We start from the raw sequence: 25,534 nt of genomic DNA on the forward strand, positions 1-25,534 counted from the left end.
CACAACTCTTCACAACTTGGCTTGAGGCTCGCTAAAGACAACTTTGTTGCTACATGTTCCGACACCTTCAAGCGAAACTTCTACTTGGTCTCCGTCCTTCAGCCAAAGCTGGGGTTTCCTGCCCATACCGACTCCTTCAGGTCTAAAAATGCGATGCTGTTAGCTCCCGAGGGCTAAGATTCAGTAGAGAAGCAAGGGATGAACTCACGTTCCAGTAAAAATCAGATCGCCAGGTAGGAGCGTTGTACCCCGGGACAAGAAAGAGACGGTTTTAGCCACGCCAAATATCATGTCCTTTGTGCTCGAATTCTGCACAACTTCTCCATTGAGTTTGGTGGAAATGTTTAACGCATTTGGATCCCGTATCAAGTTTGCAGAGACGATTCCGGGGCCAAACGGAGCCCATCCATCGAACCCTTTTCCAAGCCCCCACTGACCTGCTCCACGTTTAAGCTGCCAGTCTCGATGAGAGACATCGTTGCCAACCGCATAACCTAGAACGTAATCCAGGGCACGAGATTCAGGGACATTGTACGCTTCCTTTCCGATTACAATGACCAATTCGCACTCATAATCTAAGCCCACCCCTTCTTGCGCAATTGCTGGAACGGGGATATCTTCTGTCGGCCCAGTTGCGGCAGTGACAGGCTTGAAAAAGAGCACGGGGTATGTAGGAATCGCCATATTTGCTTCTTTGGCATGCCGGGCATAGTTGAGCCCCAAGCAACGTATCGTTTTGATGTCATTGAGAGCAAGGGGGGCCAAGAGCTTCTTTACATCGGCAACCTGTTCGGTGACGTGGTGTTGGCCGAATATGTCCCCTGTGATGACACGGGCTTTGTTTGCTCTAGCAATGTCGGTGGCTCCTGTGGGGAGAATAGCATCACCATAGTAGACCTTTCCATCTTTTGCAAGGAAGCGAACCAGGCGCTACACCACATATGGTTTATCATCAATAAACCATTAGCTTTCTGTTTCTCCCCGAGTTGGACCAAAAAGAAAAAAGAAGAACGAAAAATCAACGAGGCGTGATGATAATATGCAGATATGTATGCACAGACTGTGAGCTACAGGAAGATATCACCGACGCGTACGCATACTATGAAAAGTATAATGTGCCACTTACAGAGAAAGAAGCCATTTTGATCACTTGGATATTGCGGCACAAGGGAAACTGCTTTTGATCTTGAACGACTACAAGAGAAAAAATGCCAACAAGCTGCAAACCGGCGAGGAGGTCGCCTTTCACACGCTTATGGCTCCATTCAGTCTACTGTCAAATGTTATTCCGTAAATACTCCTCCGTGCCGATTTTGGTGGACTCGGCCGGGAAATCGGTAACTTGAGACGGGGACGGGGCAGGAGTCAAGCTGCAAATGCTCCACCGAAGAAGCTCAGCTTCGGCGCCATGCATTTTCTTGATTCTGTTCCGGCCAAGCGTTACTTACCTCAAGAAACACTCCAGATCGTCATCCTCGACCGAACTAGGGCCATGAGATTGTCTGGTCTACAGCGCCAGGTTCTGGCTTTATATCGTCAATGCTTGAGGGAAATCAGAAAAAAACCCGTGGTAGGTGATCATATATTGAACTACACCCAAAGAACTCCGTACGCCGCTATTCCGACTAGCTAATCACAAAGCCTCAGGGTTCACAAGCAAATTTCAAGCGCTATGCCAGGTAATTAATCAATCGACTCTTTACTTCGTACAGATTAGCTATCTCACAGAAGGGTTGACGGGAAAACCCCCAGGCAAGAGTTTCAGAAGAATCGAGACGTGAACAGGAAAGATTTCGCTACCATCGAGTACCTCTTACGCAGAGGGCAAAAACAATTGGAAATGTATGCTTCTCCAGGAATCCGAAATATTACCCCGTGAAAGATTGTCGCTAGGAGGAACCGATGGGCAACGTGATTTGGATGGAAATTGAGCTCTGTTGAGCGGATGAGGGCCCGATCGATTAGCTTTCGGCAACAGCGGGAGTGGCTTCTGAGGAAAAGTCCATTCACCCCATGCCTGAATGAAAGCTGTATTCATTCAAGCAGACTGAATAGATCAACTTATGATCGGTCTATATTTGAGGAGCCCTAGGGAATTGCATCGCATAGGCTCAATGAAAGCCTGTGTGGAGGAGAATATGGGAGGAGGATAAAACCAATGCTGCTTCACAACCGCAGGATTTGAGTTCGTCTGGGGACGAAAGATAGTATTTCAAACACCACTTTCATTTATCCAACAGTTGGTCCGTTTCCCTACAGGTCAATGCAATTTTACTTCTCGAATACGGGAAAGGAATAAGTGTCCAAAACTCGGAAATTTCCAGCAAATAATAACTAACTATAGACAATTATATTAAATAACAAAATGCTAATTAATCCGAGAGAAAGTACTCCGTATTGCATTTTAATCTTCACCGAAAATACCGGCGCTCAAGCTTCATGGGGTCAAAGGCCACAATAGCTTCCTAGTTCCACCAAGTCGCCCGACCAACGGGACGCAGAGAGTAAGGACACGCTAGTTCGGATGGCCGCATGGCAGCCCAGCGAGCTCGTCGGTCCAAACTTACCCGGCCTGATACAAAGCTGGCCCAGCCACAATGTGTGGATTGATCATAGAGAGGTTAAATGGCGATAGAACAGGATCACTATCTGTAACGGCAATAAACATGGTCCCGTTCACGGCCGGATCGCCAGCATACGTCTCCAAATTGGGTTGAATAGTCGTTCCCATGTTCATCCCCCCGCCTGTTTCATTAGACTGTAGAGTCAAGGGTGAATAGGTAACATTGAGTTGCGTCACCCACACGACGAATTTGGGATCTCCCGCATTTGACGACGTTATATAGCTGTTGTTTGGGCCAACAGGCTTTCCAGGGGTTTCCCACATTAATTGAACCTCACGCCCAGGCCAAGAAAGCGGCATGGATCTATTCTGAGTAATGGCTGGGCCACAGTCATTGGATTTATCAGTGGCATTGAGGCAGGATTCTGATGGGGAGAGGTGCGAGTTTCTTAGTGTGTTCATGCCGGGGCCAAGTGTTTCGTTAAAGCCGGCCGAACCGTTCAAGCGAGCCGGGTTCGGTTGATTAAGGATATATAGAGCCGGGAAGTTCTGCCAGACGAGTCTTGTCTGACCTTCTGGGCACCAACTAATGAATGGTGCCATCAATGTCCAAGCCCAAGATTGAGGAACTCCAACTTCAAACCAGACCGGCATTGGAAAGAGACCATCAAACTGCCTGAAAATCATCTGCTGGCGGGCTTCTGTAGTGATAGACTGGAGTAGCAAGGTTGCTGCTTCCCGGGAATCTAAATGTTCGAGGAAGCCATATACCCCCGATTCTCCAAATCGAGTGAGCTTCTGGCTAAAGTCGACATATTCGCGGACCGTTGTGAAGGGATAATTATAGGCACACAGCTTAGGGGCCTGAGCTCCCAGCATATTGCTGATGAGTGTAGCATGCCCGCGCTCCTGTTCTGCCATGAATTGGATCAGGTATCGGTCTTCGGCTGTAAGTCCAGCCGCAACGAAATCTTCATCTGAAAAGGCAGCAAGTCCATAATAGAATAGATCGAGCTCGATCCATTCCTGATACAGTGCAAGGGCCTGGCGGTCGTTAAATCATGCATTTGAGTTAGAATGAATTATTACGCTTACCAGCGACTGGTAATCGAAATCGCTTCTAACATTGTAGACAGGTTCTGTGCCATCAGTTCCTATGCCGCCAGCGGGCGCATAGGGAACCGGCTGAGGGGCATGGAGTTGTCCATCGCTTGGGTAACTCGTCGCATTGGGGTTTGGCGGCTTGTGAGCAATGCTAGACGCGAGCACGCTTGTGCTCAAGGCGCCAGTCGTCGTTGGTGTCCCTGTGAAGGGCCCATGGCTAGAATGGATCGTGTCGGTTCTAACTGGCGGCGGAGCAGCGACAGCAGAATTGAGGTATGCTAGCAGAATAGCAATATATGCGGTGTAGGGCTTCATCCTGAACCTCTTATCAAGTGTATTTCATCAAGTTTCAAGGGACAGAAAAAAGGGGGGATCGGGACAAGCTTAAATATATAGATGAACTCGCCATAGATCAGGTATCTAAGGGTGACGCAAATGTCATAAAACCTTAAATTTGATTTCTTTCCCTTCCATAAATAGTGGTTCCGTCCTCTTCCACCTGAGCAAGGCACTGAGAAATACAGTTTTTCTCATCGCTGTTGTTTCCATTTCCTCGGGCGGTCTGGATTTATGGCTTGTGGACAATGGCGTCATATGGGTGATCCTAGGTATTGATAGAACCATTTCTCAAATCAGGTCTGACCAGTTTTGATTCCCAAGCAAATGACGAACAGCAGCGAGGGCGGATCCGTCATCCTCCGGCCCATAAATTGGACCAGGCAGGGCGGAGGACGAGAGAGACCAACGAGGCTAAATATCGATAAGTTTTGGGGTAATATTCAGTTTTTCATGAGGTCACCCTCAAAATCTTCATTCAAGCTTTCCTGTATTCTGTACAGAGCACAATGAACTGAGTTCAGTGTGATGAATGGGGGATTTGGGACCACTATTCCTCTTGAAGCTAGGCACTTAGCTCCATGTAAAACTATCAAGGAAAGCTGAAATAGCTCTTAGAGGTCTTCCAGGCTCTGTGTAGATTTATTCACATTTGTGAACTCGAAATGGTGCCACAGTGGACCAATCTGCTATACAAACACATGAGTAGCTGTACGAGAATCTGAACAGATCCCTTATGATGATTGCTAGGATAGCACCCGGAAGAAGCAAGGTCCGTTTGTAAAATGCTTGAAGGTAGATAAGGAACGCTTTTCCGATTGGACAGAGGGTAATTTGAGCAACGAATGTTGTCCGGATGAAGGGATCCAATCTGGCCTTAGCTGGGGGACTGCTGCACATCGGCAATGGATATTTACTGAGATAAATAGCCTCTGCCAAGCCTGCTTTCGTTTCCATTTCTCAAAGCCGAGCGGCGAATACATCTAACTACAAAGTAAAGGTGTTCGAAATTCCACGGATGATTATAAACCTGGATTGTATTAGTAAACGGTGTTCCTATGAGTGGATGGGGGAAGGAAACTGCACTTTTCCCGAATGCCCATTTCATAAGAGGACAACAAAGGCATGTTGTAGCATTAAATTGGGTGGGTTCGCTTTATTCCTGTATACATGAATGGGTGGAAGGGACATGCCACATGGCATTGGAGAATACCTATCGTTGCTGTTTATAAAGACCCAACAAATTCAAAAATGGCCTTCCGAGTAAGCCCACGAGGAAACCTGCTTCACTGTAGGTGTGGCGCGTCCACCCGCTGGTATTCTAAGCCATCCATCCGGTGCCAGCCGATGCTCCTAGTAACCGCCGTGGCTCAATTCTCATTTGCCGTCGGCAATTTTTGCGAAATCCTCTCGTTGCTGGCAACGGAGCGATAAGACACGAAGCAATATTTGGCACGTGCCCTGTTGGCCTTGCTCAAACGGCCGACGATGCTGTACCAGTATTGCCATCCGGGGGGATATCATCGATAACTTGGCGGAGTCCAAGAAAAACACTACTCTTCATCTGATGAAGCTTCCATGGGGACATCACTTTCATCTTCTTCCATCGGGGCCTCTCCCTCACTTTCTTCCTCTCTTGGTCTCTTAACTCCGTGTGGTACTTGCTGCTTCGACTCATCCACATTTCGGGCCTCAGTCGTTGCTACTGCTGAAGGGGGCGCGTTAAAGATAGATTTCTGGAGATCGGTAGAGATTCCGGACTGTTCCGGCGCAGTTTGAGGTGCATAAGTGCCGCGAAGCTTTGCAATTATATCAGAGTTTCCTTTTGCATAGACAATTTTCTAAAGCTCGGTCGTAAGCTGAATCGTCCATTCTCAATTTGATGAAGGCGAGGTTGTGGTAACTGACCATCTCTTTTCCGAAAAAGTTGAACCCTTGTAGGGCTCGCATGGCTTGTGTGCTGGTCTGGATGTCCCTGAACACAACGTGGGCTTGACCCCGCATCTTCTCTGTTTTCATGGCTACGACGTCGAGAACTGTTCCATAGGTGGAAAATAAAGTGTAAAGGGCGAGCCTTAGGTCAAGCTTTCGCAATTTGTCGGGCAGGTTCGTGCAGTATAGACTTCGCACTGTCAGCACTGGTCGTGGGAGAAAGGGGACTGGAATATAGCTTACGTTTGATTTGGAACCCCGACGCCTATCGACGCGGATTTGGTAGCCATATTGACAATAGAGTCGACGAGCTTGAAAGCCCTAAATCAATGCACGATCTAGCCGTCTGAAGCTGGGCTAAGCACGCAGCTGAAGCACTGAAGCAACTCCTCTTCGTCGCAACCAGTTTTGTGCTGACTCAGCGGGTGGCCTTGTTGCACGTGACTCATACCCGCCCGCCAACCCGACAACTACGTAAGTCAGGGCAGCTGTGCAGACACGCGGGCACCTTCAACATCCGTTACCGAAACGCATAGGCATTCTGCTGCGGTAGTAGAGAGCTACTCCTATCGCAAATCTTTTCGAAATGACGTCCCCCGAGGTTCATCACCTCTTTCACCGTCCAATTGCAGATCACTCATTTTCTGCCGACAAAGATATCCTCGCTGTCGCCAAGGAGAATGTCGTAGATCTCTACCAGAGATCAGGTTCCAAGTTTGCTTTGACCGACGAATTGAAGGGCCATGACAAGACAGTAACCGGCGTGGACATTGCTCCACGCAGTGGAAGGATCGTTACCTGCTCTCAAGGTAATCCTGATCCCCCCCCCACCCTTGTGGGCTGCTTTTGCTACACATCCCCGTTGGCGGCCTATTACTGACAATGGTCTAGACCGAAATGCGTATGTTTGGGAGCGCACCTCGTCCGGCTGGAGGCCCACGCTTGTACTGCTGCGTATCAACAGGGCAGCCACTTTTGTTCGATGGTCGCCGTCCGAACAGAAGTTTGCTGTTGGGTCCGGCGCACGTGTTATCGCTGTGTGCTACTTCGAAGAGGAAAATGACTGGTGGATTTCGAAGCATTTGAAGAAACCTATTCGTAGTACAATTACTACGTTGGCATGGCATCCCAATTCCGTTCTCTTGGCTGCCGGATCGACCGATTCTCATGCTAGAGTGCTGTCGAGCTACATTAAAGGCGTCGACGAGCGACCGCAACCAACAGCATGGGGAGAACGCTTGCCATTTAACACCGTCTGTGGAGAGTTTTTGAATGATTCTGCTGGTTGGGTTCATGGTTGCGCGTTCTCACCTAGCGGGGATTCCCTGGCGTTTACATGCCACGATAGTAGCGTCACTATTGTCTATCCAAGTGCTCCAGATCAGCCTCCGCGAGCGATGTTAAACGTTAGCACCCGGTTGCTGCCATTCATGTCTTTGATCTGGAATGGAGAAAATGAGATTATAGCGGCGGGCCATGTGAGCTAATTGGACACCCTTGGTCATGGTCGCACACTAACCAGCTTTTAGGACTGCGAAGTGTATCGGCTTAGTGGTGACGAGCGAGGTTGGAAATTAACGGGGTCTGTGGGGACGAAGTCCACCCAGGGTACTGGCGCTGCCCGCGAAGAATCTGCGCTGAATAAGTTCCGGCAGATGGATTTGAAGGGCAGTACTAAAGACGACTCGAGACTTGAGACATTGCATCAGAATACCATAAACACTATACGTGTTTATGAAGAGGCAGGAGAGACTGTGAGAAAGTTTAGCAGTATGTGATTCCGCACCCACTTTGGTTTTTAGGGAGCAAGTTGCTGACCACATTCAACAGCCAGCGGTGTTGACGGACGAGTTGTAATCTGGCAGCTTTAGTCAATGACAGTACATATATCACAATCTACCAAGGCGTGCTTTTCCAGTAGAACATACAGCTATGCAGGCTATAGCTATTCTGTACTCTTCATGCAGATTCCTCTATTCTTTTCCCTGCAAAACGGTGTCCTCACAAGTCCCTCGTGGGTGCCATGAGGCTGAAACAAAGTTTAGGGTTTAGCTTGTTGGTTGGCTCGCCAGCCAAATTAACTAGTTAACCTTAATCTGACCAGCTCCACAAGTTCCCGACACCTCTTGGCAGTTTCAACGTCACGAGGCCCGTGCTGGGTGATCTTTCTGTCACACGTTGCTTGTCCGGGTATTTGCATATATGCATGCTCTTGCCATCTTATCCTCTGTAGAGCTAAAGTATCTCCGATGATAATTATTATGACAAGCAGATATTTCATATCTCATCGATAGGATCTAGCCACGTTCCTCTGATGCAGTAGGGACTCTTCACCCTAACGTGGAACCCATGACTCGAGCGCGGCCAGGTCATTCAATCTCAATGACCTATTATTTTGTTCTGGCGACGGTTCTCTTTCTCTCAGCTCTTGCCCAGCCGTATGACGGTACTAGCAGGCGGGTTTCACAGAAGCTATTTGACTCCCTCGAAGAACTCGCGCGCATTGTCGATATAACTTATTGCGTGGGCACCACCGGAATATACAAGCCATTCCGGTGTGCTGGGAGATGTAAGGAATTCGAAGGGTTTGAGCTGGTCAAAGTACGCGTGATCTTGTCCCTTAATGCTGCAGTACCTATCTGATGCCTTAAAATTGTTTTGATAGACCTGGAATACCGGCCCTTTGCTCTCGGACTCATGTGGTTACTTAGCGCTTTCCCATCCTCCCTGGCCGAAACGGATTATTCTTGCTTTCCGCGGAACATATTCGATAACTAACACCATTGTTGATCTATCCGCCGTGCCGCAAGTTTACGTCCCGTATCCGGAACGGCCTGGACGGGATGACGGTGGGGACAGGTGCCTAAACTGTACCGTACACGCCGGCTTTATGACCTCCTGGGTTAATGCCCGTGCTGCAATATTGGGGCCACTCAGTGATACCTTTGCCAAATACCCAGACTACCAACTTGTTGTAACTGGACACTCTCTTGGCGGTGCCGTTGCTGCCATTGCAAGTTTGGAACTGCGTGCACGCGGCTGGAACCCGCAGGTTACCACATTTGGAGAGCCAAGGATAGGGAATCGCGCGCTGGCAGAATATTTGAATGATCAGTTTTCGCTGCCTACTGATAGCTTACCTCCAAGTTTCGTGAGGAATGAAGAAAAGAGTTCTCCATCTTTTTGTCGCGTGACCCACGCAGATGACCCCGTTCCCCTCCTCCCTCTCTCAGAATGGGGCTATTATCCACATGCGGGGGAGATATTTATTTCAAAGCCAGACTTGCCTCCTTCCCTGGATGATCTTCGCTTTTGCATCGGAGACGCCGACCCAAGATGCAGTTCACATCAGCGGTTTTTGGGTCTCGAACAGGTGGCGCAGTTGTTTAACTCAGATGATAAACTTTACGAACACGAGTCGTGCCTTGAGAGAGTGCACGTCGAGAAGTATCAAGATCAATACTCCATGTCTGTACCAATGGCCTACAAGCCTTGGGATTTGATCTTCGCCCACAGAGATTATTTCTGGAGAATTGGTGTCTGCCTGTCTAAGCCAGAGAATTGGATTCCCGGGTGGAAAGATCCGAAGTGGCCGTGGAAATGGAAATGGAAGTGGCCATGGCAAAGCAGAATTTAAGGCGTTTTCGATGATAAACCTTTGCTTGCTATTTAAATTTACTGTTTGGCGTTTAGACAATGGAAATATGGGCTCAGCGGTTCAGTTTCTGAGTGGTGATGGGTCTTGGAATTTCTTGGTATGTTGCCTGAGTACATTTAATATGTGGTTAATATGTGTTTTGGCACTGCACTGGCTCTTATAGATGGATACCACATTCTTGTTCGCTATTATATAATTTTATCATCCTGTGAAATAAATTATGAATCACATCAGAATCAAGCAGTACATGCCAGAATGTAGAAAGAGGAACAAAAGCAATGGGTAAAGGAGAACGCAATGGAGTGAACGCTAACTATGGAAACCAAGGCAAGGAAAAATGCTTCATTCACCATCACATCACTTCATAATGAAGCCCTAAGCAGTAACTTTAGTGCAAAATGAAGCCGCGGAAACTTTAGTCTCCTGTTACCTTCCCAGCTCTAAGCTTGGAACAATAACAGGGCCATACTTAATAACATTCCCGAATGCTCCCTCGCCTTGTACCAAAAAGTCCACGGCGAGACTCAACTTAGGGAACGCACCCGGCGGGCTGCCACCATGACCTTGCTGTGGCTGAGGCATGCCAGTATACGCGGCATTCACAGAGTCGGGATCATATCCCACGATGGCAACGTAATTCCTTCGCCCCATTAACTTCCGGTGCTCACGTTGTTGGCCAGCAACATCGGTTTGGAAGAGCTCCATCATATCTTCTTTGGTGTCAGTAGGTTGGGATGGAGTGGATCGGTGGCCATTTGGCGGGACATATAGTGGCTTGTTGTTGCCGTGCAATAATTTCAAAATATATGAAGGTGGCGAAGCGTTAACAACGGAGGAGGAGATGATTTGATACATAGTTTTGTGGTCAGTAGGATGAGAAGGGTCATGAACTAGCCCGGCTCCGCAGAGGTTGACAGAACCGGAGAGGAACGTCATTCGGATGCTACGTTGATGAGCAATGCCTTGGAGGGTGCGAATGAGGTATGTTCTCTCAAGATCCTGTACCCGGGTTAGCAATAGCACGATACCATTTAAATAGCCATGTGCCTGAGGACAAACCTTTGAATCATGTGTCCATTGGTCTCTCAACTCGTCGAGGAAGTCGATATCTCCAAATGGACTCAGTACACTACCCATCAAACCAGACTTTCCCACAGCTCGCTTCACTGAATTGAATCCAGAACCGACAGCTCCCTTGGCACCAACAACACCCGCAACAGAGCTAGTCACTTTCCCTAACATATTATACGCACCAGTAACAGCCTTCTTGCCAGTTGCAACGGTTTGTGCGAGGTGTTCAGCAGTGTCAAGGCGCGGATATACGAGGGGCACTGAAATCATCCAGATACAATGCTGAACGCTTGGAGGTAACATGGCAACCTTCGGAAAAATCCCCTGGTATGACGGGCCGGCCAGTACTTGGTGTGGGTTTCTCTCTGATCGACAGTCAATACCAACAACGGCAATTGCCGGACCTAAGTATTTGACAAAGTGCCACCCAGTTCCTGTGATCGTGAAGAGATCAATATCATCGCTGACATGTCGTAAGACCTCCAGTGTAGTGTGATGCTGGAAAAGAAGATACATTTCAATGCCAATTCTGCCAATGTTTTTAAACATATTTGAGAACTGCATATGATCGGGGTAGGAACCAAATCCGTCGAATCTAGTATAATTAGCAATGAAAATGAAAGACAGGGAAATCTTGAAAAAAAAAAAATAAAAAATAAAAAATAAAAAATAAAACGTACATATCATGGTCATCCACCTGCAATACGTGTGGAATCTGAGCAAACGCTTCCCGCAAATGCGGCTGGTCAAAATGACTGGTATAATAATGGAAATATGCGTGGGTTACGTCTTCTTCCAGTGCAGCAGTCCACGCTGCATTTTTCCTCACCTCCTTTCCACTGATAGACAGCCATTGTTTGAGGGATGGGAGTTCCTTCCATAGGCGGTCGGCATTTATTTGGCCACCCAACCCGAGATGAGCGTGGAAACCTCCGCATTCGACGTGTTTCTGCATAATATCTTTCCATAGATATCCAACACCACCTAGTTTGGACCGTTCATTGGCGTTGACGTTGATGGAAAAGTCATTTCCCGAGGTAGCAATGAAGCGCCAGTTCGTTTCATGCCGCCCTGCAACAAGGAACTCATACCGCGTGCATCCAAGGTGCGACGTAATTGCATATGTCCACTTTGCAGGCCCGGCGTCATCCATTTGCAAGTCAATGTCGTATCTGTAAAAGGTCCATCGTTGATGAGCTGCTATGCTTACAGGAGACAGCTGCCGTGGGTTGGGAGAAAGATCGATGCTTTTGTGGATATGGATTGTTGGTGGCTGTGGAGCATCGGTCACTAGAAGGATCGAACCCAACCACTGGCCCCGCTCTATGTCCATGTTTTTGTAGCGTAAATATGGGCCAAAGTAAACACCATTTGTAGGGCTGACCTTGTAGAGCTCTATTCCGCTGGTCGGCGGGGGGCCGATGTAACCACTGTTGAAACTCATGACACTAGGTTCATATCCAGGACTCATTGGCATTCCGGGTGAAGGCATAGGATGTCCAAAGGCTGAAAATGCAGGAGATGCTAATGGTTTACCAAATGTGGATAGGCCTGGGGAGGATAGACCATGGCCACCAAAGGTGCTTTGCGACGGAGATATGGGTGCATCGTTAAGATTTAATGGCGTTGGGCCTTTTGGAAATTCCCACTGTGTGGATTGCGTTGGTAAGTGAATATAATAATACTGCCCTGAGTTCGGGTCTAGGTGCGCTATCCAGCCTTCAGGCAACGGTGGAGGTGACGCCGGACCAGGGGTTGGAGTTGGCGCCGGATGTGACTGCACTCCATTCTGAGGAGGATGCTGCGCCGGTGTGCCAGTTTGCTGCTGTCGTGGATCATTCGCGAATGCAGGATGGCCTTGGGCAGACCCTTGAGTGGGAGCAGAGGCACCACTTGACATAGCTGCGCTTAGGGATGTCTGCTGCGCAGCCTGTCCAGCACCGAATTTCTCAGGAGGATACCTATGAGGAGTGACACCTGCTAAACTAGAATATGCTGGAGGAGGAGAAGCTGTCATGTTGAGTCGTTGGAAGTCATCTTCGATACCGTTAGAGGGCTGATTGGCGTATTGGATTTGGTTTCCCGGTGGTGCTTGCTGCGGTAGCTGCTGCGGTGGCTGCTGAGACGGCTGTTGAGGTGGTTGCTGAGCGTTGTTTCCAGGCGGTGCTTGTGCACCTCCAGCAGGGCCCACTACAGTTGAGCCTTGATATACCTGTGGAGGGCCATGCGGCTGGGTGCCCGGTTGTTCAGTCGGTGTCCATGGCCGCGGCTGTGGTTGTGGCGGCGGTTGGACCTGGGCTCGAGCAGGGCTCGGATATCTGTTTGGCTGAGGTGCAGAGTATTGGGTTGCACGTTGTTGTGCGGCAAAGTTATGCGAATTCAAATTGTTCAAGGTAGAAGTTCCCGCGATGCCCGAGGCCGCATATCGGGCTTCGATGCCGGACGCTGGTTGTTGGTTGGGTGGTACTATGGGGGTCTCGGGAGGCGGAGGAGACCCACGTTGGGCCTTTGTAGTAGAAGTGGAGGCCGTAGAGCTCAAGCGATTAATGGCAGAATTATTCTCTGGCTGTAAGGTCGAGCTGCTCGTCGGGGGAGGCCAGTACTGCTGGTGGTATTCTGGATACGGATTTACCGCGGTTGAGCTCTTGCGCACGGGTTCAGGCGCTTTCTGGGTGACTCGCTCACGCTGAGGTAGTCGCTGAAATAGGCCTTCTCGGTCTGAGGGCTCAGGGTTGGGCGACTCAGGAAGGGATTTTGGGACAGCACCTCTTCTCTCAGCCAATGTAGGTTGCGACTGTTTCGAGTCTTGACGGGGACGCAGCGCTTCTGGAATTTCGCTAGCGCCAGGTCCAGGCGAGGCCGGTGAGCTATTCTCCGTGGACCGAGCGGACATTGATGCGGACTGCCCGGCATCGGGGTAGGGCGGTCGCGACACTGAGGTATTTCGATCCCTCGCCTGTGCTCGACGAGAGGGGTCGTCTGGGTAAGGAAGAGGAGAGACGGACTCCGCGCGATTCATTGGTCTTGATGAAGCTTGCTGGCCAGCTCCGGAAGCTCGCGAGGGAGAAGGGGAGTCCCTTTTGACAATTCTTAACGGAGAGACCGTGGATGGATGGCGATCGGAGGGCGAGGAGAGGAACATCTCGTCTGTCGCCCCGCCGCCGCGACCATTACTGGTCATGATGGCTATCTAACTGGGTCGTAAAACTCTCGCGCACGAGGTCACCAAATCGCATGCAGTCAGCTGCCTTGCTGGAAACTCGTCGCCAGGTTGAAGCCTTCTCGTGGCGACGTTTTCCAGGAGACCCTGGCGGAGAGCTGCCGACAGCTTAGCTCGTAACTGCGGGGCAGCCTGGAGGGTTCAGAGGCAAACAAGATTAATTCCAAGATTCGACAAGGAGCAAAAACGTCAGAGCAGCGAGCAAAAGTTGTGCGAATGAGGCCGCTGAAACTTGACAGCAAGTCCCGAGCAAGCTGGAGGGAAATGGATCGTTAACTCAGGAGCCATGAGATCACCCGGCATGACGATCGATAAGTAACTCGTCACAACCATCCCGCCAAGGGTCCTGATCCTTCTCGGCGCCTGCAGACAGAGGACAGGATGCAGGCCTGCTCGCTAAAACAACTCCTGCATCCTGCCCATGATTGGACCCATCATGGCGCTTCCACCGCCGGCAGCTGATTTGCCAACGGCCTCATCAGTTCGTGTCACACGATGCCGTGATTGGCCTATTTACGGGAGCTGACGGTCTCACGATGCGGTGCCCAGACGCGACGGCGACCCGGATGGCCAAATAAAAACGCGCAAAAAGAAATCTCAGCCACGAGGAATGGCGACAAAGGGGCCGTCAGTGACTTGCATTGGCAGTCCTGTGAAATAACGCCCTGCGTCCATGCGTCCAGTTCGGATGCCCACGAGCTGTTTAATTAACCAACTGCTGCTGCTGCTGATTTGAAGAGTCACACTTGGCTAAGCACAGAGCGCGGCGTTAGGCCCAAAGTATCCAGTGGCCAAAAAAAGAGAAGCTCCCGATCAAAAAGTCGATGTCCTGGACGAAGTAGTTGCATCATGATGGCTTCTGTACATCCATAGCTGAAATACTATTAGCAGTAATTTCTGACAGACCGCATTCTTATGTTCGGAGACACAGCATGTTTTCCCATCGGATATTTCAATTCTCTGAATATGCTCCATTAACACCATCTCACTCTCGTATCCAAACCGTCGCTCCACAGCTGATTGGGCGGCAGCAAACAGTTGTCTTGCAACCCTGACTGAAGTTCGCCACATGGCCAAACATGCATGCTAGACTTTTGCGTCCAAGCCTGGCATTCGGTTTGGGTCGGTTGAGCTTCCGGATTACCGCCATGCATGGTTGCATACATACAACTTCCTGGGTCTTCTTTTTTTTTTCTTTGCACGATATGCTCATTCATTGCTCCTGACCGTACAATAATATGTAACTACATAGAATCGTTACACCTTTGCACCCTCTCCTCTACTTGGACTCCGGGGTTTTTCTTTAAATAGTCAGCAGGTGATGAGCTGGCTAGGAGATCCCACGGGAGCTTTCATGCTATGCAATGCATAGTCGCTTCGCTCGTTCAAAAAGCACTCTTGTGACTAACTATCTCCATGTTAACCTGATGTCGGTGCTTTTTGCATCTTTCCGGTAACAATATTCAACAGCACTTTAACTTGTCCCGACCGCTCCGCTGCACTCCACCTCTCGATCATCTGCCTCCACTTTGGCTGTAAATCAATATCGCCGCGTGTGCAGACAACAATGAATGAGTCAATTGCTTTGGCGCGTCCAGCTCTCGCGGTTTCCACCAGTGCTTCTATATCGTTGAATAATAACCGATCAACTAAGATTGTGAATGCACCTTGACATTCCTTGATAGAATCAGCTGGCGATGGCGACAATCGGTCGAAGAATGCTTTTAGCCCAATGTACAATACGTTGTGGACGGCTTTTCCACCGTTTACCACTGCCGTTTCGACAAGAGCGACTGACTGAGATATCTGCTCTCCCAAGGCTAGAAATAATTACGCATCTTTAGCATAAGGTTGAAAATCCATCCGGGAAAGGGAGACTTGCCTGCGTATGGTACTGATGGATCCAGACACTTTAGTAAACATTCAATGGATGCCGCAAACGTTTCCTCTTCAACCCTATTTCACGGTTTAGTATACGGATGTCATGTTCACTATGGCTGCGACACCTTACTTTGATAATTTGCCGTTGTTTGCAGAGTCGATGTCCATCTTATCTTTAGACATATCGGCGCTGTCTTCCATCACCTGGGTGACAATCTTAATTGCATCAGAAGCCAAATCTAACCCACTGAGGACCACCGACACTTCTCCCAGGCATTTGAGAGCATGAGGCCGATAAGATACATTGTTCCTTTTCGCTTCTCGAAGAGCAATTGTCTGTTCAATGAGTTTCAGCCAATATCTTTTTACCCTGAGCAAAGTGGATAGCTACCCGTATTTGGTCCCTGATGTCGTTCTCCGCATATGATTTTGCGCGGGTTACAAATTGGACCATAGAGTGTAGAACCTGTTCCTTTCCTTCCCAAGACTTCCCACCAAGCGCCTTTTCGACGCTTGGCCAAACCATCTTTGCCGTCGTTGAATTGACCTGTTTATCCAAGGATGCAACGACCTTCGCGACAGCGAGAGCTGACGCATGTTTGACGGCCCACCGTGGCGAGTCAAGCTGAGTAGAAACTAGGCCCAAGATTTCCTTTAAATAGAGTAAGACCATTCGAGAACCACTGGCATTATCACTCCATGCCTTGCTGAAAAATTCTTTCACCTCGTTATCGGTATCATGCATTCCAATAAATACAACTGGTAGGAACGTGGCTAGAACCCTATTCACCCGGTCGTTCGCGTACTTCGAAATCGAATGCAGGATTTCACCCGCGACAGCCCGCTGCGACGCATCCTCCGAATCAAAGTATAGCTTTTGAGCGTATGCAATGGTTTTCAGCATCTCATCATCGCTTGCCAGCCGCATCATATACCCAATGGCATTGCTATATGATGCGCTCACCGTATCGTTGCGATCGAGAACGTACTTTCTCGTTAGTTGAATAAAACGGTCCGCATACGGCTGGAAGAGCACGGTCTTCGAGCTTAGAATCACCAGGACACGGCTACACCCAACCTTTGAAGGTAGTCCAATGGCCGACTTTGACACATGCTCAATTTTCGCCGCCACCTCTTTCATACTCTCATCATCCAAGGTATCAAGTAGGTGAAGCTCAATGGATTCCATCATCGGGGAGCTCCGGATGGCCGATAGTCGCATTTTATCAATTTGTTGTCCAGTGAGTCCGTACTTATCTGCATTCAAATGAATATAATTCACTGCTTGTGGCTCAACAGAGCTCAGAGATGTAAGAAACTTCTCTAATATATCCGGGACAAATCGCCTTAAAGCTTCAGCAGGGCTCTTCTTAACAATCGTAGTCATCGTCGCGATAGAATATGCTTGGATTTCCTGGACACTGGACTCCATGCCGTTCTGTAGTAGAAAGGGGACGATATGTTGTAGCATTAATTGAGCTTTCTTTGAGTGTGGCGCTCCCTCTTCGAGTGCCCGTAAGAGAATATTGCTTAATACTTGACATAGCTTAAAAGCTTCTTCACGAACGGTCAGCTTAATATCATCGAGGACCTTGAAGGCTTTGTTAAGTATGTCGTTGAGAAATTTGTCGTACTTCTCAATAGGTCGACCCTGAATGAGATCTGCAATCGCAGCGCAGCTTGCTTGCCTGACCCTCCACTCTTTACCGACAAGGATACTCTTCAGCAAGTCTTCCATAATCGCGTCGAAATTAGTGTTGATTACTGCATTGGAATCCTTTACTAGCGCATTCCAAATGTCATTCATCGACCTTTGCACATTCGGATTTGGATCAAACCTGCAGCGGTATAGTTTGGGATAGATCTTTGGATTTTGGGCGAGATATCCGTTCACGCTTGAATCCGATAGAAGATTGCTAAGACCAAACCGGCCAAAAGCGGCACGGCTGGACCAAACGCTGTTGTTCGATGCCAGTGACATGAACCGATACACAAGACTTGGATCTCCGACTTCCGAAGCTAGCCCAACAATATCTTTATAAGTGGTGACAGAGCCGTCTCCAGTTGGTAGTGCGCCAGGCTCAAACAATTCAGTATCACCGGAAACCTTTCCACCCCCCAGATTGGATTGTTCGGTGGTGAAGGATCGTACCAAGTCACGAACCAGGTCATCTTTGAGGCTTTGATTTCCCATTTCATAAACAAGGCTCAATCCACGGGAGGCGGTTTCCTGAACGATTTCTTCGCGATCAGAGAGGAGCCAGATAAAAGCCACTTGACATTCCCGAAGGCGATCTTGCAATGGCTGACAATGGCCGCAATACTGAACCAGGCTTAAAAGCCACACAGCGGAGGCTCTTCTTAACGACGGTTTGGAGGCTCTGCAGTCGAGGAGGATTTTTTCTAGCATATTCGAAAGAACATCCGACGGAATGTTCGATTGGGGTCGTTCAGCATCTACATCGAACGCAGTGAGTAAGGATTTCGAGGCCCAGCCAACAGCAGTAACGCTTAATGCCTCGCCAACGGTAAGTTGAACTTCGACACCACGGATATCGTGTAAATCATACAACGATTGTAAAAGGCGGTCGAAAACGCCAGATGAACTGTCATTCTCTTTTGGGAGTGCCAAAGAAAGTCGACCCAATGCTAGTATCGCGGACTCCTTTCCCGCCTTAGCGTCCACCAAGATCCTCTCGAACAACTTCTCCAGGCTTATATCTTCACTGAGGAAATCTGGACCTAAAAGCGAGCTCAGACTCAGTTGTCCCAGACATACTATCGCTGTATCTCGAAGGGTTGAGTCTCTTGAATGGGCAAGAATTTCAAACAGAACCACATTGAAGTGCCGGACCTGGGTGGCTAGTAACGTTTGCTTGAGTCCTCGGTATGACAACCGTGTCAAAAAGTACATCAACATGAGGATGTGTCCGCGAACCCCATCGGCAGCCGATCCTACAGCGTTACGCCAGGACAAGGTCTTGTCCAAAAGATCTCTCGATACCTTCTCTCGATCCCGGGTTTCCGCATTGGGGAGCGACTCCAAAATGCCGAAACTATGCGCAATCATATCTTGGTTATTCGAGCGAGTAGCCTCTACTCCAACTCTTAAAAATATCGCAATTGGATCAAGCTGTTGCAGAACATTGTTTGGCGTCAAAGAGGCAATTTCCACGAAGTGCTCAACCGTCCGCCCAAGCGGCGTTCCCAGCTTCCGCACTGTTCCCTTGAGAAAAGCAACCAAGAATTGTTTAATAATATTGTCGGATTGGAACTGTCTAAGATACTTTCGCACTGCCTCGCGCGCAGCTTCACTTGTCGAGATTATTGTATCTAGTCGCTCCTCCCAATAAGGCTGCTCAGCGTCAAAGGGAACCTGTGAGAATGACAACGCTTCACATAGGAAAATATTTCGAATGAAAGTCATTGCCGAAGGGTAGGCATTGGCGTAAGAATCACTATAGATAGGGGTCGACTGGAAGCCGGTTTTCACGTTAGGATTTCTGTCATCTGTCCGAAGAAACACAGATTCCACTAGTTCTGAAAACCTTGGAAATCGATAGAGGTCTTCTGCGTCCGATGATGTGGGAGAATTGGGAGAGTAGTTGATGTTCGGAGGATTCAAGACACGGTACCAGTACGGATCGAGCCCCTTTCGTCCTTCTTCGACGAGTTTAAGGTCTCGGTCTGGATCAGCTGCCAGGGCCATCATATTGATCCAACGTCCCTCGACATCACTAAACGGGAGACATTTATTTGCAAAGCGAACAGCTGCAAATTTCACACTGCGGGCAATTGTATATCTTGATCTTTTATCCACCTCGCCCGGTTCTGCAGTCATGTAGTACATCAACAGAATTCGGAGTCGTCGAGTTATATCGGCGTTTAAATTTCGTGCAGCTGAGTTCATTACATTTCCCAGGGCTTGATCAATGCTGACGAATATCTCGTCGCTCGACGTGTCTGAGGCGAGAGCGATAAATAACCATTTGATAAGACTGTAGCCAGCAGCCCCGCCCTCTTCCGAGGTATGATCAATCTTGGACGATAGCCAACCAATGGTTTCGTAGGTCAGACTTCTCAGCTTCTGTTCGGAAGCGTTGCCTTTGTTTGAAAGAGCCGGCCAGCCGTGTGCTTCGACAGATGCTTTCAGGAGCTTAATGATTCCTGGAGCCAATACTGGGGCCGAGGGAGCCATTCGAGCGAACCACGTAATAAAGTTGAGCAGCTGGGTTCGTAGCTTCGAGCCCTCCAGACCGCCCTGAAGCATCACGGTTGCAAAATTAATTTTGTCTTCAAAAAGCTGCTTGATTCTGTCCGTTTCAGTTGTGGCTTTGACCGATTTGCATAATAGGCTGAATATCTTAATTTGTAGCGCTGGACGAGTAGTCGATATAGCCTCTGCCTCTTTGGCTCTCGGGTATAAGTCGAAGAGCCGATGTACGACGTCGTCACTTTCCATGTCCGTTCCGGATTGCTTAAGCATCTCCTCGCCGATGGTTGAAATCTTGTGATTGGGGTCTGCACTCGCAATTATGGCTGGAATAAACCGCTCGCTTTCGTTGAATGCACCACTGGCCAGAAAGTTCAGAGCAGCGATTTTACTGTCAGTCAGATTTAATCCCCCAGGGCTTGAAGGATTCCACGTTTCGTTGAAGGGGGCATTTTTGTTCAAAAATTTGTATTCTGCTTCCGACAGGCTGGTGCATGTGGCTTTGTTTCCAGCCGGTACGAGCAAGACAAGGTTGCCGAACCACTTCGATAGAAAGCGGGCATCTTCGTCGGAGATGCCTAGGTTCTTGCGAAACGACAAGTTTTCATCACTGCCTTTTTGTGGAAGCTTTAGAGCTATCAAGCACCTCAATATCAAATTAAAAGCACTGGCAGCGTCCGCAGCCTCTTCTTCGAGCTGTGACACGCCCTGGACCAACTCGGGGAAAACTTCTGCCCTACGAACTGGGGTAAAGCGGTCTAACGCCAGTTTAATATAAATTAAATCAAAATGCCTCACAAGTGGCGAGCGTATCTCCTTGAATTGCTTCAGCAAGGCTGGGAGGGGGAGGTCTATTGTGAGGGGTTGGATACGAGTATTCACATGCTGGCAGACTGCGATCACTTTATTGCGCACCGCGACATGTTCGGAAGCCAGCTTCAAGAGCAAGGGAGCTAGGTACTTTTGCAAGAGTTGCTGGAGCTTCTCATCGGAGTCTGCAAGAGCAATTCGAAACTCCACGTTTGAGACTAAAGACAGCTCACGAGCTTCGGCGCTCTGTTGCTGGTCGGACATCTTGAAAAGCTGGGAAGAGAAGACAAAAATAAGGGAAGACGTAACCTTCAGATGAATAAAATAAAATTGCAAGATACCATCATGGCTTGAAAGCGCTCTTCGTAGAATCGGCGAACCGCTCTCCAGGCAGGACAATGATTGCGCAGACCTCGAGACAACGATGATGTTGCTAGGTTGCGGGGACGCCAACACAAGCACGAGAAGCTTGCTGAGCTTATCTTATCAGCACAATCTCATTGGCTCGAGCAGATGGGCCAGCCTCCCTCCCTTCTTGGCTCCGGCGGACACGACGCCTGAATCGCCCGAAGATCGCGGCTGCACGTCACCTGTTTTTAGGGACTCTCGGGGCGCTAAGCCTAGTTGACAGCCATCCCCCGCCAGGGCCCCCGGGGAGTTCCAGATCGGTCTTACGGTCTTATCAATTCAATGCTTTCCAATACAATTACTTCGTAGTTAGATGAACACGATGTACAGTATCTCGCTTGAACGCTATCAAAAAAATAGAGTCTCTCCAGAATTGAGTGATTACCACCTAGGCCCCTATATGGCGGTTTATTCCACGGCAACTTACCCCAGCGCATATCTACATCGCTAATGCAAGAAGCTGTATTTTGTAGTCTGGATCCTGTCTCTTAGCGACAAAACACCGATCATCGCACCTGCGAGTGGGAATGCGGTGCAGCAAGTAATCATATATAAGGTCACGCTCCGACGCATTCGGATTCTCGACGATTAAGTATTCACAGGGATTGGTTCCTGAAACCGGCCCTGGTTATAGGGCATATTTCTTTGGTCTTCTGGCCAGTTAGAAGGGGCTCCGTCGTTGATAGCAAATCCGCGATGGCGATTGGCCATATCACCCATCGAGTCTGTGGTTAGAGGCTGCTCATAAGCTATATCCAGCTGACCTTGTTGGCCGGCCGGATAAGACACCGATACCATTTCTGGGAAGCGCTGGCCTTGTGGAATATGGCGTCGTGTGCGGACGGCAGGGGCAAGGTCGATGACAAAAGAAAACACATAAAATGTGAATATGAAAGCAATAACTGCCATAAAATTTCAGTTGCTATTCACAGCAAGATAATAATGATAGGGACACTATACCCCATTCGATAACGGCTGCCTGGTTTTTGCGGCCTCTTCCTCGACCTGTGACTCCGAATGCAATCGCGAGAGCTAATTCGACAATAATAAATATGAGTTTAATCCAGAAGCTAATCGTAAGGATGCGGTGTTCTCGGTAATGGATACCGAGGCGCAAGTATTCGAGACAAACGAAAACTGCACTGAGAAGATATCCGCCCCTGGGAATATGATCGGATTAGTTCTCTGCTCACAGCCCCGGCTCCCACCTGAAAAAAGTACTTACATGAACAGGACCAGAAAACCATTGTGCTGATGGCGGTATCGGAGTGTGTCGAATATGGAGAGGAGAATCAAGCCCACAGCGCCGCAGATAGAAAAGATAATAGCCAGCGTTGACAACGCCTTATCTAGCCTTCCTTTATTTCGCAAAAGCCGCCCATTGTGCCGCAGCCAACGCTCTGACACAAATCCGAGGTCGAAGAATACGCCAGTGATTGCACATCCAGCAATGAATAGTGGTTTAAGGCCATGGGCAGCAACGTCCGAGATATACCTGACGAATTGTCAGCTTAAGGCCCAAATAAGTCCACAGGCATGGGGGAGGTGCATACGCAATAGTCTGACCCGGCTCCATGCTCGAATATATGGGATATCCATCTGCTGACCAAACTATCAGGAGAGTTAAGATAGTGGCTGGCGTTCATGGATCAGCTGGTACTCGGCAGAGGTTGAGATGTAAACGGAAGGGTTTCTACACACCAAGCCACATCCCAGATGCTATTACTGGGAACACCCAGTATGATATAAGCCACATTGCTGCAAGAGTTATGTGATGATAGAAGGGAAACAAAGTATGTAGATGTCGACGGTCGAGCTGTCAAACTTAAGCATAGGCATCAAAAGTAATCCGCCGGTCCAGCCGGCTGGTTTCGAGCTGGTGAAATCGAAACGCCAATAGGTAAAAAAGACTGGAACTCTATAGCAACTGCGACATCCGGTCCATTAGCACCAACTAACCAGGCTTCTGTGGCGATGGTAATTACTCACGACTTGGAAAGAAAGCTGAACGCAAAAAGAAAGGTATCCCGATACTGTCGAATCGATCAACAAACCGCACGCTCCAAAAGGTTTCAAGGCAGAGCACGATCAGGTCGAAACAGCTCCCGATTCAACAGTCGACATCAGAGCACCAGATGAGAGGGCTGAAGTCACCGGAGACTGGTCTCTCCAAGAGAGCACCATCCAAAAAGAGAAAAGCGACAGGGAGAAGCTGGTGGTCGCACCGCGAACTTGCCAAATCGCAAGCCAGGGAGTAAAAACCACACAAGGGGAGGATAAGTAACAACGGAATGAACTTTTCAAGGACCATAAAAAGCCCGTGTTGAAGCCATAGGAGACCGGAGAGTATGGATATTTTTCAATATTTGTAGGTGCTTTTGCAGCATGGCTGGAGCTGAGTAAATTGTCAGGAACCCCGGAAGCAACTTCATCGGCAGTCGACGTCATCTGTCATTCCGGATGAGCCACCCAGTCACTTCGTCATTTTCGTCGGCTCAGCAACAATATCCAAACATCAAGCTTATATTCACCATACATGACAGCAAGCATTGACAAGGCACCAGCGAGCCACTGCTACGATGGTGGCAGATTAGTAAAGCATGTTATTAGGGTGAATTGAAGTGGTGAAGTTTTCCACTTGACTTGATGCTGGCCGCCATCGCTCAACCCTTAATTCTCGGGAAGAACAATTTCTATATCAATTTATTTCTGCTATGAACCCCTCGAATTTGGCATCCCTTACATGCTGGAATGCATGGTTGAAAAACCGAGAACATCTTTGTCCTTTTCTTCAGGACAAAAGCTATCTCTCTTCAGACATTAAATTTCTTGGGCTTACACCGAAGGGTGATCACGCATTTATCATTAAAGTACAAATCAAAAACATTGCCTATGCTCTAAAATCGGTACAGCGTCTTGAGTTACTTAAACTCTTTGATACGGATGCTCAAAGGGAACTAAGCCGTTTAATATCTGTTCACTTAGTACACCATTCTAAACCCTCGCTGGGCCCGCTCGCGGTTTTAGAACACTGCGTTGGTGAACGATCCGTTCATTGTTGAATCTCAAGTATACAATTACTTGATTGACAAAAAAGCTGGTTGGCGTGGTTGGCCCTTACTCTCATGGCTGGCTTACCACCGACACAACCCAAGAACACACGTTAACCCGAAAGCTAGGCAAGAACCTAGAATGGGGGTCGGAACATCGGCCACTGCAAGGTACCCCGTTCGCGGGTTATTACTTGAATATATTGAAGGTTGTACGCTTGACCAGGCTTACATGAGTGCCACAGAAGTTCAAAAGTTTGCGAGACCAACCAAACCATCTCTACTCCCTAGATATCGCCCATGGCAATATGCGCCCGCGGAATGTCACGATCTCCGAAAAATGGTCGAGCTTTCCTAATCGATTTCAATTCCGCAAAGCTATGGCCCCATCCCAATGCGGCCGTGCGTGAAAGGGAAGATTTTGTTTCTTATATGGACGGGGAAATATCCGCACTCGAGCCGTGTCTATTTCGACTCCAGAATGTAAGGCTTTAATCCTGCAAAATTATCGGCTCGCGCTCATATCTAGTGCCTGAAACGAGATTGCAGAATGATCTTCTCGAAAGCTCAAAGCAAAGAGAAGGCATACGGTCGCCGTGTTTCGAAAATGGGCGGACTTTCAATTCAATGTTGCCAACGAGCCGACCCCTTCAGGATTCGGCCTAGCTTGTACGCCCTTCAGCACAGGGTTTGCCTCCAAGGCTACTGAACCAGTGGCGGATGGAGAGTTGCCTAGTAAGGCACACGTTAGGGAGGAAACCTTGGACGAAGGAACTCTTTCGACTCCTCCGTCTTGGGCAAGACAGTGCTGCAGATACGAGATTGTGATGTGGGAACTCTCAAGGCAATCAAAGAACAATAATACACTGTGAATCCTATGGCTATTTGGTCTGTGCTTGATATTTATGGAGAAAATGTCCGCATTTTTATTCCCATTTGCTTACACGATAGAACTCCCATCTGTCAGTGGAAATATGGCCCGTTTCGGGCCCATGTATCTATAGCTGTTGGAAACAACGGACAGAAATAGCTGATTTAATTGGTTGTCCATTACCGCTGGCTTTCTTCAGAGATTCACATAGTAACTGTCCATTATGTATTGCTTGCAAGCATGTGACTTGGAATCTTGCAAGTTCACACATCAGTTCCAGTATCTTGTGAGCAAGTCTCTTGTCTTGCAAAGTGCTGTTCTTTGTTGTAAGAGTGAATCGTTACTCTTAGCATTGGGACTGGGTGGACCAGAAACATGGTGCCGAGTTTTAATAAGAAACACATTTCTTTGACTTTT

General features: G+C 48.6%; 10 protein-coding genes across 10 annotated transcripts; 4 read left to right on the forward strand and 6 right to left on the reverse strand.

Annotated features, from left to right (window-relative positions):
- Window positions 1-9: 9 nt before the first annotated feature.
- Window positions 10-1,317, reverse strand: CIMG_07272 (fumarylacetoacetate hydrolase; the record flags this gene model as incomplete). The annotated part of the gene is made up of 3 exons (XM_001243375.2): window positions 1,127-1,317; window positions 209-930; window positions 10-142 (listed from the first exon to the last, which is right to left on the reverse strand). The coding sequence occupies exons 1-3, from the start codon at window positions 1,139-1,141 to the stop codon at window positions 10-12; spliced, it is 870 nt and encodes a 289-aa protein (XP_001243376.1). The 5' UTR covers window positions 1,142-1,317.
- A 91-nt stretch (window positions 1,318-1,408) lies between these two features.
- Window positions 1,409-1,879, forward strand: CIMG_07273 (uncharacterized protein; the record flags this gene model as incomplete). Its single annotated transcript, XM_001243376.2, has 3 exons — window positions 1,409-1,570; window positions 1,648-1,679; window positions 1,729-1,879. 3 exons carry the CDS (start codon window positions 1,409-1,411, stop codon window positions 1,877-1,879), a joined length of 345 nt encoding a protein of 114 aa, XP_001243377.2.
- Window positions 1,880-2,296: 417 nt separating this feature from the next.
- Window positions 2,297-4,000, reverse strand: CIMG_07274 (uncharacterized protein). The gene is made up of 2 exons (XM_001243377.2): window positions 3,659-4,000; window positions 2,297-3,607 (listed from the first exon to the last, which is right to left on the reverse strand). Exons 1-2 carry the CDS (start codon window positions 3,980-3,982, stop codon window positions 2,564-2,566), a joined length of 1,368 nt encoding a protein of 455 aa, XP_001243378.2. The 5' UTR covers window positions 3,983-4,000; the 3' UTR covers window positions 2,297-2,563.
- Window positions 4,001-4,936: 936 nt separating this feature from the next.
- Window positions 4,937-6,290, reverse strand: CIMG_07275 (RNA binding domain-containing protein). The gene is made up of 4 exons (XM_001243378.2): window positions 6,179-6,290; window positions 5,912-6,125; window positions 5,090-5,844; window positions 4,937-5,033 (listed from the first exon to the last, which is right to left on the reverse strand). The coding sequence occupies exons 1-3, from the start codon at window positions 6,223-6,225 to the stop codon at window positions 5,557-5,559; spliced, it is 549 nt and encodes a 182-aa protein (XP_001243379.1). The 5' UTR covers window positions 6,226-6,290; the 3' UTR covers window positions 4,937-5,033; window positions 5,090-5,556.
- A 168-nt stretch (window positions 6,291-6,458) lies between these two features.
- On the forward strand, window positions 6,459-7,865 carry CIMG_07276 (ARP2/3 actin-organizing complex subunit Sop2). The gene is made up of 4 exons (XM_001243379.2): window positions 6,459-6,744; window positions 6,827-7,413; window positions 7,465-7,705; window positions 7,766-7,865. Exons 1-4 carry the CDS (start codon window positions 6,522-6,524, stop codon window positions 7,804-7,806), a joined length of 1,092 nt encoding a protein of 363 aa, XP_001243380.1. The 5' UTR covers window positions 6,459-6,521; the 3' UTR covers window positions 7,807-7,865.
- A 312-nt stretch (window positions 7,866-8,177) lies between these two features.
- CIMG_07277 (extracellular triacylglycerol lipase) lies at window positions 8,178-10,511 on the forward strand. Its single transcript, XM_001243380.2, has 2 exons — window positions 8,178-8,536; window positions 8,601-10,511. Exons 1-2 carry the CDS (start codon window positions 8,285-8,287, stop codon window positions 9,570-9,572), a joined length of 1,224 nt encoding a protein of 407 aa, XP_001243381.1. The 5' UTR covers window positions 8,178-8,284; the 3' UTR covers window positions 9,573-10,511.
- CIMG_07278 (WW domain-containing protein) lies at window positions 8,868-13,845 on the reverse strand (the record flags this gene model as incomplete). Its single annotated transcript, XM_001243381.2, has 3 exons — window positions 8,868-10,592; window positions 10,653-11,259; window positions 11,345-13,845. 3 exons carry the CDS (start codon window positions 13,843-13,845, stop codon window positions 10,020-10,022), a joined length of 3,681 nt encoding a protein of 1,226 aa, XP_001243382.1. The 3' UTR covers window positions 8,868-10,019.
- Window positions 13,846-15,303: 1,458 nt separating this feature from the next.
- CIMG_11930 (proteasome component) lies at window positions 15,304-21,108 on the reverse strand (the record flags this gene model as incomplete). Its single annotated transcript, XM_012358739.1, has 4 exons — window positions 16,157-21,108; window positions 15,896-16,101; window positions 15,767-15,840; window positions 15,304-15,704 (listed from the first exon to the last, which is right to left on the reverse strand). Exons 1-4 carry the CDS (start codon window positions 21,050-21,052, stop codon window positions 15,304-15,306), a joined length of 5,577 nt encoding a protein of 1,858 aa, XP_012214162.1. The 5' UTR covers window positions 21,053-21,108.
- A 676-nt stretch (window positions 21,109-21,784) lies between these two features.
- On the reverse strand, window positions 21,785-23,549 carry CIMG_11931 (FK506 suppressor Sfk1; the record flags this gene model as incomplete). The annotated part of the gene is made up of 6 exons (XM_012358740.1): window positions 23,186-23,549; window positions 22,898-23,123; window positions 22,750-22,831; window positions 22,422-22,691; window positions 22,157-22,356; window positions 21,785-22,098 (listed from the first exon to the last, which is right to left on the reverse strand). The coding sequence occupies exons 2-6, from the start codon at window positions 22,950-22,952 to the stop codon at window positions 21,785-21,787; spliced, it is 921 nt and encodes a 306-aa protein (XP_012214163.1). The 5' UTR covers window positions 22,953-23,123; window positions 23,186-23,549.
- A 997-nt stretch (window positions 23,550-24,546) lies between these two features.
- On the forward strand, window positions 24,547-25,118 carry CIMG_07281 (uncharacterized protein; the record flags this gene model as incomplete). The annotated part of the gene is made up of 2 exons (XM_001243384.1): window positions 24,547-24,729; window positions 24,813-25,118. 2 exons carry the CDS (start codon window positions 24,547-24,549, stop codon window positions 25,116-25,118), a joined length of 489 nt encoding a protein of 162 aa, XP_001243385.1.
- Window positions 25,119-25,534: the final 416 nt, after the last annotated feature.

Source organism: Coccidioides immitis, assembly GCF_000149335.2.
Source record: "Coccidioides immitis RS genomic scaffold supercont3.2, whole genome shotgun sequence".
NCBI lineage: Eukaryota > Fungi > Ascomycota > Eurotiomycetes > Onygenales > Onygenaceae > Coccidioides > Coccidioides immitis.

Coding starts and splice junctions, on each gene's coding strand:
- CIMG_07277 (XM_001243380.2), top strand. CDS start 8,285: ATGACTCGAGCGCGGCCAGGTCATTCAATCTCAATGACCTATTATTTT. Junction 8,537..8,600: donor AAGGGTTTGAGCTGGTCAAA/GTACGCGTGATC, acceptor TTGTTTTGATAG/ACCTGGAATACCGGCCCTTT.
- CIMG_07276 (XM_001243379.2), top strand. CDS start 6,522: ATGACGTCCCCCGAGGTTCATCACCTCTTTCACCGTCCAATTGCAGAT. Junction 6,745..6,826: donor GATCGTTACCTGCTCTCAAG/GTAATCCTGATC, acceptor ACAATGGTCTAG/ACCGAAATGCGTATGTTTGG. Junction 7,706..7,765: donor GACTGTGAGAAAGTTTAGCA/GTATGTGATTCC, acceptor CACATTCAACAG/CCAGCGGTGTTGACGGACGA.
- CIMG_07275 (XM_001243378.2), bottom strand. CDS start 6,225: ATGGCTACCAAATCCGCGTCGATAGGCGTCGGGGTTCCAAATCAAAC. Junction 6,126..6,178: donor GTCGGGGTTCCAAATCAAAC/GTAAGCTATATT, acceptor GACAGTGCGAAG/TCTATACTGCACGAACCTGC. Junction 5,845..5,911: donor ACTTTTTCGGAAAAGAGATG/GTCAGTTACCAC, acceptor ACCGAGCTTTAG/AAAATTGTCTATGCAAAAGG.
- CIMG_07274 (XM_001243377.2), bottom strand. CDS start 3,982: ATGAAGCCCTACACCGCATATATTGCTATTCTGCTAGCATACCTCAAT. Junction 3,608..3,658: donor ATTTCGATTACCAGTCGCTG/GTAAGCGTAATA, acceptor AACGACCGCCAG/GCCCTTGCACTGTATCAGGA.